At 47.6% G+C, this 9566-nt stretch overlaps 1 protein-coding gene across 1 annotated transcript in view; it reads right to left on the bottom strand.

The window, feature by feature from the left end:
• Window positions 1-661, bottom strand: part of Maf (MAF bZIP transcription factor) — a 3717-nt gene extending 3056 nt beyond the window's left edge. Inside the window, exon 1 of the mRNA XM_013354980.2 lies at window positions 3-661. Within this exon, the coding sequence (XP_013210434.1) occupies window positions 3-451 (449 nt within the window). The 5' untranslated portion in view covers window positions 452-661. The remainder of the gene's footprint in view (window positions 1-2) is intronic.
• Window positions 662-9566: the final 8905 nt, after the last annotated feature.

Genomic DNA, 9566 nt, shown 5'->3' on the forward strand with positions numbered 1-9566 from the left:
CCAGGGAGGCGCCGGCGCCGGCCCCCGCCGCCGCGGCCAGCTGCTGTGCTCCCCGAGCGTAGCCATCGAAGCCACCCTGGAGCTGGTGGCTGTTGCTGATGAGCGCCTCGACCGCGTCCTCTGGGCTGAAGCCCAGCGCCTCGGGGTTGAGCTGCTGCGGGTAGCCGGTCATCCAGTAGTAGTCTTCCAGGTGCGCCTTCTGTTCGCTGCCCGAGCCCGGACTGGGCGCCGAGAAGCTGGGGGACGGGGGCACCGAGCTGCAGGGCGTGCTCATGGGGGTGGAGGACAGCGAGCCCCCAGCGATGAGACGGCCACACTGGCTGATGATGCGGTCGGTCTCCACCGGTTCCTTTTTCACTTCAAACTTCATCAGATCGAAGTCATTAACATATTCCATGGCCAGGGGACTGGTGGGCAGGTCGGAATTGTTCATTGCCAGTTCTGAAGCCATCCTCCTGCCTCCGCCGCCGCCGCCGCCGCCGCCGCTCCGCCAGATGGGCTGCAGGAGAGGGGCCAGCGGGCTGTGCTGGGTGGCCAGCGGGTGAGCCAGCTTGCCGGGCTAAGGCGCTTCTAGCTCGCGCGGCGGAGGCTGTGGCCCGAAAGATCGAGCGTGCACACACCCCCCGCCCTGCCCGCAGCCCCCCGCGCCCGCCCTCCCTCCCCCCTGCTCACGCCAATGTGCTCTCTCTCTTTCTCTTGCTCTCTCTCTCTCCCGCTCGCCCCGGGCCCCCTCCTCGCCTGCTCGCCTCCCTGAGCTCGGATCCCGGGCGCTTCAGGCTCGGGAAGGTCCTCCGCAGCTGGCGGTTGTGGTGGAGGAGATGACGGCGGCGGTGAGGATGCCGGAGGAGCCCGACCCGGTGCGCGGCGTCCCCGGCTCGCCGCTCCGCTGCGCGCTTTGCATAAGGAGGGCTCGCCTAAGCCGGCCGGGCTGCAGGCGGGGCGCGCGCAGTGGCTGCTCCCGGACTGGGTGGCGCGGCCGGTGGCTGTCCCGGAGGTGTGAGTCTCAGCACCGGGATAGTTAATACTTCACGCTTCTCTCCTCTTCTGCCTGGCTCTTATGATTACTATTATTATTTTCTCTTTTCTCTCTCCGGATTCCTCGCGTGCGCGCGCGCGCTCTCTCTCTCTCACCCTCTCCCTCCGTGCAAAGTGCAAGACCGAGGTGCAGGCCGGCTGAAGGCAAGGGAGGGGGGAGTTTAGTTCTTTCTTGCCTTTCCCCCACCCCCTTTTTTTTTGGTTTTGGCTTTTTTTTTAAAAAAAAAAAAAAGCAAAATTGCAAAGTCCTGGGCCAAGGCGAGGCCGAGAGCAAAAGGGTGTGGGGGGGAGAGGCCGAGCGGACTAGCAGCTCAAGCTACAGCTCCAAGAAGAAAAAAGATTTTAAAGCCTCTGATCCAGCGAGAAGAGTTTAAAGCAATTGCTGAGTTTTATAGCACCCGTGACGTCAGACTCAAATGGGAAATTGACTGGCACTCTCCTCCAATGGGAGGCGGCGAAAGCGGCCGCGATTAGCATAATAGTATAGAAACAAGGAAACTTTTCGGAGCTGTCAATCACAGCCCAATCAGCTGACTGTCAGCTGGGACAGGCTGGCTTAACCCTTGCGGCGCCGCTGCTCTGGGGCAGCCAGGGAGTAACGTCCCCCACCCCAGCCCCGCGCGAAGTTTAGGGCACCAGGGGACAGAGTTTGCTGAAAGGGCGGCTGGAATCCGGGAGGACCCGGGAGGACGGTTTGCTTTTCTTCGGAGCTCGAGAGAGGCCTGCCCTGCCGAGCCGCAACTCTGGCGCTGCAGAGATCCGTCTGAACGCTCCTGTCCCTTGCCGGTCCCGCACCCTGACAAGGTGCTTTTATTCGTCTTGGCAGTTTTTGCTTTTTGATTCGCCTTCAGCATCCTCCGTGGCTGTTGGGGGGCGAGGAGGGGGAGGGGTTACGTTCCTTTACAAAATCTGATGCTCCCGGGCCCAACTTGGCTCAACTCTTTGTCCCTCTCCTAGTGAGGTGATCAGATGGGGGCGCCAAGGGTGCGGGCACCCAGAATGCGCGCGGAGCGCGGTGTAGGGTGCACGGTGCGCCTGCACTGGTTTGGATTTCGCGGGGAGAAGAAAGCCTGTATGACTGACTCTCTTGAAAAAAACGAGGGGGCCTAAAGTGTTTGGGGACGTTCTATATAATGGACTAGCCCGCTGGCATCTTCGGCCCTTGGAGAGAGTGATTGGTCGGCTTTGCCAGCAAGTTGATTCCCGGACTCTGGGTCAGTTGGGGCTCAGCTCTGAGGCTCCTGACTCAGGCTGGGAGTTTAGCTTCTGAGAATCATATTCATCCTCCTTTTATCTTCTCGCCTCCCTTCTCCCTCCCCCCCCAAGTCTTTTCTCTGCCCGCTTTCCTATCCATCCACCATCCTTTCCATTTGTGAAACTTCAACCGTGCTTGAGAACCCGCCTTCCCCCACCAATGCCATCTTCATCATTATGAAACCCGAACCCTGTTTATCAGGGTCCTGGGCGCCCTTTGCCCTCTCTTCTGGTTTAATTATTTGGTATTTTGGGATTTGGTGGTCAAGTGGGGGGAACAATACCTCAGAGCCTTCCCTCACTCTCCTCCAAGGGTTAAATTTTAAACTGCTTTCTTCTCTGAACAAGTCCGGAAACCCAGAGTGGGGGTGGGGTAGGGTTGCCCCCCTTCCGTTACAAATATCAATAACCGGTTTAGTTTTCTAGACTGATTTCTTCCAAAGTTATGCAAAAATTTGGGGGGAGGCAGGGAAAGAAACAAAAAAGAAAAAAAACTAACACCTCTTTTCTAAGATTTTAAAGCGATAGGCAAGTCGCAAGAGCGGAGATTGACAGGGGAAAGAAAGGTTGTCTGAAGCCGCCCAATATTTGGAAGACAGGTTCACCTGCTTGGAAATTGGGACTATAGATTTCTTCGTAGAAGGAAATGCATTTGGTGTTAGCCTGGTCTACAAGAGCTAGTTCCAGGACAGGCTCCAAAGCCACAGAGAAAAAAAAAAAAAAAAAAAAAAAAAAAAAAAAAAAAAAAAAAAACCGAAAAGCCTGCAAAAGAATCCAGAGTAAAAACTATTGTTGGATCGAGTTGGTTTTCACCTCAACAGCGCCACCTTTCGGCAAAGGTTAGTTGAAAATTAATCTGTTTTTGAGAAAAGTGCTAAGACGCTGATTTTTCAGGCAAGAGGGGCAAAAGCTAGCAAGACCACAGTGGGAGAACACAATGTTGCAGGAAAGGGCCTACAGAAACTGCGAGTAGGTGCTGAAATCTTTTTTTTTCCTCTAATGGCCCACTTCGTTGCTTCGGAAGAGGTCCATAGACTCAGTCCTTGGAGGATGTCTTTTGAGAGGAGAGACCTGTGCACGTTAATGCCATGTAACAGGGCCCAGGCTCTTTCAAATCACAAGGAAGGAGTTTTAACCGGTTTTGTGGCAATAACAATAGAATTAAAGTTCCTTGTAATTCAATGGTATGAAATGCATCTCTCATAAGCAAAGCTATTGCAGTGGTATAAAATCGTTTATTTGAAAAGTAACTCTCAGGAAAGCCTGACTTCTGACACTTAAGTCAAGTATTAAGCCATCTTCGTGAACATTGTACCTAAGTGTGGTCTCAACCCCCCCCCCCCCATAGCATTTTTTTCCTGTTTATAAAATGGCGTTGGGGATCACTCACAGGCTTGGGACACCAGATTAGACCATTGTTAATTTCTCATTGGCAAACTCTGGCACCCCTACTGGTAGACACCCTGGTAAATACGTAGAGACATCTTAATTCCAAAGGGCCTGCTCTGTTGGTATTTTCTAGACACGCCATTCTTTAATACTGTTTCTGCAGTGATTGTTTATAAGGGTGGTTTCGCTTTAGATGAGTGCTTTGTTGGGGTGGTGTGAACTGTGTTTAGTTCCACTTTGGTGGAGAAAGAGTGAAGACTATGTCAGTATTTATGTGACCAGAAAAGATGTCTGGCTTGGCTTCCCTCCTCCCAAACAATGTTCCACCCAGTAATGAAGCTAAGGATGGCAGTATACACTCGAAAGAAAAGCCAGTGTTTAAAATCACAGCAACGCTGTGCTGGTTAGCCGTGGGTTTTCAGGTCGTTCTAAAAATCGTTAGCCATATATGCCTGATGTTTATGTTTCTAAGTAAAATACAAATATGTGTCCTTAGAAAGAATTAATTTTTATGATAACTCTTAGGATTTTGGGCATCAAAATTTTTGTTAAAAATTTTGTTAAAATTCTTGTTAAAAGCTGTAAAGTATAATCCCTGTCCCCCCTCACTTTCTCTCTCTCTCTCTCTCTCTCTCTCTCTCTCTCTCTCTCTCTCTCTCTCAAAAAGGCATGTTTTGGGCCAGTGGCATGGAGACTGCTATATTTATAAATAAACATCATTTTATGAACAAAAATTGCTGATGTTGGACACCATGCCCTATAGCTCCACAGCCACACACCCAATTGTCACAATTATATACCATTTCTAGACATTCAGGGACCACATCTGGCCAGCTAACTGTATTATTATCTACACTTTTTTACGGTTTATTTTTCATTCTTGCTATTGTCAGCCACAGCATTTTTCTTCCTCTTCTTTTTCAGAGCCTTTTACAAGTTCCCATTTTCGTTTGAAAATGAGAGAGAGAGGGGGGGGGGAGGCCAAACATGTTGTTTAAAGACATGTAACTGGAGGGCGTTAGCACTTAGGTGCCATCTTTGCCCCTCTGCATTGTTCAGTGATGCGCAGGAGGAGTCTAAACATTTACAGCGTGCTGTTAGCAGCGTGTCTTTGATAACAATTGCAAGCTCTCATTTTAATTTAGTCCCATTCAGGTTCCTGATTCCCCACAATTATAGCCGGCCATAGTGCTGGCGACTTCTTTTGCTAGCACTGTTTGTTTTTCTTCTAGCCAAGCCAATCTAATCCAAATACAATATGAACCCCCTCACTCCTGTATATACTTTAGTGATCTCCGCCAGCTATATACAGGGATTTAGAAAGTGCACGTTTGTCGTGATAGACCAATTCAAACGGGTAGCATTAAAGTTTCTGAAAGCCATGAGTATTTGTATAACAGTCTGGGTGGGAAGAAGGGTATCGGACTGGTCACTCGAGGAGACCTGAAACATCAGAGAGAGGAGCCATGATGCTGAGTCAATCAATCTACAGACAGCTTCACGAGAACAGGGATGGAGATGTAGACGGCCTGTCAAGTCTAAATTGCAAATATTGTAGGCTAAAAGGACCATACTTTTCCTCGTCACAAGTTACTACCCCTCAAACATGTCTTCTTTCAATCAGACATCCAGAATCTAAAGTGAACAGGGTGTATGTAGCTCGAAGCTTCCGAGGGCTTTGTTTTTGTGCGAGCCGGTTTTACGGTGCTGAACTAACCAGTGTCCACTAAATCTCGGTAGGAAACCGACTCCATTGATCTGCAAGTTCTGGAGAGGACTGGAGTGATAAGGCTTACTCGGTTCCTAGGTCTAGTGTTAGATAAATCCTTTTAGCCGTCTTCACTTAGCAGGGTAAGTAAATCACAGACTGCTGTTAGCAGATTCATGGGAGAAAATTAATAGAATCAGACGAGATAATCTGATAAGGGTAAAATTGCTGAGGAAACAGTCTTGGCTTGCATCAGAGGGCGAGAAACAACAGTCTGATTACGAAGAGTTGTTATGAATAGGTGAGTTATGAGCTAAATAATCATCAGAGCAATTCAGTCTTTATTAATTTTTCTCTCTTTAAGCAATTCACAGTTGTAAGTTAGAGCCATTCTCTTTGAAGACACATCTTTTATAATTTTTATTAGAGGTAATTTATTATTTGCGTTACCTGTATTTACTTCATAATTGAACATTTTGCATTCAAATTTATGTAATGCATTATGCCGGAGAATATATTTCTGCCTGATTAGCATAAATAGTCACTTCATGAATTACTAACAAAGTTTATCTTAAAATATAGGTTTCTTTTTATTAAGCGGAACACAAACATATGTACAATAAATTCAGACCTCTGTTTTTTTTTCTCTAGTGCCATTGGCGAAAGCAAAGGGTAGACAAATGAGACTCCCAGGCTTTTTTCCAAGGCTAACACTCAGATGGGGGACTGTGCAGAGCAGGGTGGGAGAATGGCAAAAGGTTCTCGGCTCTTCAAACAATGCTAAGGTTATTTATTGGAGGATGCTCACAGAAAGCATGGGTTCTCAGCAAACAGCGAATATCGTCATGTCTCCTGCCTGGGAGGGTGAGGACTGGGAAAGTACATTAGTAGTAATGACAGAGCTTGGGGACTCCGCTTATTTTCTTCCTATGTCATTTGTTTTTGCCTCTTCAGACTTCTTCCTCGGAATATCTGCACCCGGCCTTCCGTGGTCGATCTGAGCTGTGGAAAACTCTCCTGTTCCCTGGGGCCGATGCAGCGGGTTTTGCTCATCACTCCTCCTTTTCTGCACCCCGCGGACCCCAAGCGTGGCCTGGCAGATGGAGGCTTTAATTTAATAAATTGCTTTGGGGACACACGACTACTGGAATGAAAGGGTTTCTTTGGGTTTCAGACGGTGGGCAGAGATGTAAAACGCTGGAGCTCGTCTCCCCGCTCTTGACATTCCAAATTAACAGATTTCCACACTTGACTCTCTTTTGCCCTTTCTTTTGTCAAGGCACAGCCATTTCCTTAGATTCCCCCCCCCTTTTTTTTTCAATTAGAGACTGCTTGTTCTCCGTCCTTGCATTTCCATCCCTTTTGATCCAATTCTCACTTATATGGGGAAGGGAGGAATTTAGCTCCAAAGCCTTCAGTCCTTCAAAGATTTTTATTGTCTTCAACTTAAACTGGATTTTTTAAAGGAGCAGGGGGCAAGGGGACTGTATCAAATGCATACACGATAAGAAGAATCTTTAGGCAGCCCGTGCCTTTCTTGGTTAGTTATTCGGGACATCTTGGTGGCAGGGTCAGTCGTGTGAAGCGCTGTTCACCTGGTCATAGGGTGCCGCTAAGCCCTTGTGCCAGAGGCATCTAAAAGCCATTTAACCTAGGCGCGCAATGCAGTTCTAGCATACGCCAACTGGGCTTAGACGCACTAAACTTGTTTCTGATTGAGTTTGGCTGGGGCCTGAGGCAAGGGGGGTCCTTTCCGGTTCTGTTTTGTATTGTTGTTGTTCCTGGTGCATCATGGGTGCCCTGGAGTGTTCTCTGACGCTGTTCTGTGAAGGCACTCAGATAATAACTAGAGTTAGATTGGTAGGTCCTATCATGCTTTATTTGTCATGCCTCTGCCTCGGCTGCACATTCTCTGTTGACTAAGTGTGTAAGTAGAAATAAGACAGTGCACAAAAGAGCTGCTAGGCTTCATTTCCATCTCGGGCTGTGGCTCTTGACTTTGGGCGTCAGCCTCTGTCATAGTTAGGGTATTGGAGTCTGGGCCTTACAGAATGGAATCACAGCGTGGACATGGGTCCTTTTTGGTGTTCTCTTCAGAATCTATCTGCGTGGATCTTAAAGTGGACTCTGGGTGCTACTCTGTTTGAAAGTAGAATTTACCTGACGGAATCCCACTGGAGGCCAAGGTGTTTAACCCTTTCTCAATGGGTAGAGTGGACGTGCTGCCAGAGGCTGCTGTGGTCCTCAGAAACAACCATGTGAGCTTTTTTCCAAACCAGAAGAAAAGAAAGGAATATTAATTTAGCATGCATCATAACTGCTACCACAGTGGTGTAGGCAGAAAGTATATTATTATTATTATCATCTTTTTTTTTATTGAGAAAGATCCATGGAACCCAAAGTGCCCAAGACCTACAGGAGTCCACATGCAATTCTAACATGTCTTTGGTTGCTTCTGAGCATGCTCACGGTCTGTCAATTTTGTCTTCTATCCGGCCCATCCATTTTCTCAAGAGTTTCTGAGGTTGTGAAAACGCTGACTGTTGGGCCAGCGAGATAGCTCAGTGGGTAAAAGCACTTGCTATGGCGGCCTGATGTCTTAAGTTCAATCCGCAGAACTAACTGTGGAAAGAAAGGACCGACTCTCGAAGGGCGTCTTCTGGCCTTCATGGGTAAGATGGGCATGTGCATGCCCCTATGCACCGTATCATGTCACACACTCACACACACAATATTTAATAAAAAATTTAAAATTGCTTTGTGTTTTCTCTTTTAGCATTGGGTCAACTCCCTTTCTGTATATTCATTTTGACTGTATACTCATGAATATGAGTATATGCATATACTCATGTGTATTGATAAAGTTCTCATGGGCTACAGGGTCCTGGGGAAATCAACACTTGTCCCCTGCTTTTTGCTTCTTCTAAACAGACAGCATTTTTACCTCTGCTTTGCTCTTAAGGGCCATGCCCCCTGGTTGCCATCTCCCAGGTAAGACCACATGATCGCTGCTGTCCTCTGAGGGCTCAAGTCCCAGAGTTAAGCCCAGTTGCCCAGGCTGTCTTCCCACCACCCAGCAAGTGTGACACTCAGCCTCCCTGGTCACAGCATGCCTGCCCTTACTACATACCAGCATTTCTCAAGCTTCTCCATCAGACATGCGACTCCAGGGACTGGTATCACATGTGTGGTGATTGACCCAGGCCCTGGGCCACTTCTCACATCTCCTGTGTGTCCTATGTGTCCCTTCATATGCTCATAGTTTTGACCCTACATGCAGAGATGAATAGCAGTTCCGGAAGGCCCCCTCCTCTTCACTTCAGCCTTTTTCTTGCTTCCCCTCGTCTCTTTGGATAGGAATGTGTTGTTGACTAGTTTTAATTTGCTTCCCAGCTTTGAGTCAGCTGCAAGTGAGATTCATGTTTGCTTGTTTTTTAATGACTTAGCCTGTCTGAACCAGATCAGTATACCCCGCATGTCGGAGACTGTGCCCAGGAAATGTCTGGTACAGCCCGGGGACACTGGAGAGCTGTGAACATGGTTGTTTCTCTGAGGTTCTTCTAACTCTGTTGAAATGCCAACACTGAAGGGCCAAAGTCCTGCGCTTCCCAGGAGAGTCTGTCCCTCCCTAATCCCTTAGCAACTGCAAAAGTGATCCATTGGGTCATTCAAATCCCTTAGTGGGCATTTTAAACTGGAGCAGCTTGTTTGATAATTATGGTGTGTGTGTGTGTGTGTGTGTGTGTGTGTGTGTGTGTACACATGTATCTGTCCAGATGCTTGTGAGTGGGTATACAAATGTTTGTATGGAGACTATACGATAATATTAACTATTATTCCTCGGGTTTCAGGAGCTTTGTTTCTTTGCTGTTTGAGACAGGGTATTTTTTTAATTAAAAATTTTCAAAAAAAATTTGGAGAATTTTATGTGTGGATACTGTATTTATATTATTTTCTCTTTTCCTCTCCTCTTCCATCTCTCCTATGTCCTCTCTTCTTAAGTGCATGTCCTCTTATTCTTTAATTATTGTTGTTTTACACACACTTACACACACACACACACAAACAACACCTGCCAAGATAATTTACTATTGTTCGCATATATCTGTATTTAGGAGTCACTGCATGGGACTGGATAACTGAGCAGGGACTCAAACCCTGGAGAAGACTGACTCTCTCT

Source organism: Microtus ochrogaster, chromosome 4, assembly GCF_000317375.1.
Source record: "Microtus ochrogaster isolate Prairie Vole_2 chromosome 4, MicOch1.0, whole genome shotgun sequence".
Classification (NCBI taxonomy): Eukaryota; Metazoa; Chordata; class Mammalia; order Rodentia; family Cricetidae; genus Microtus; species Microtus ochrogaster.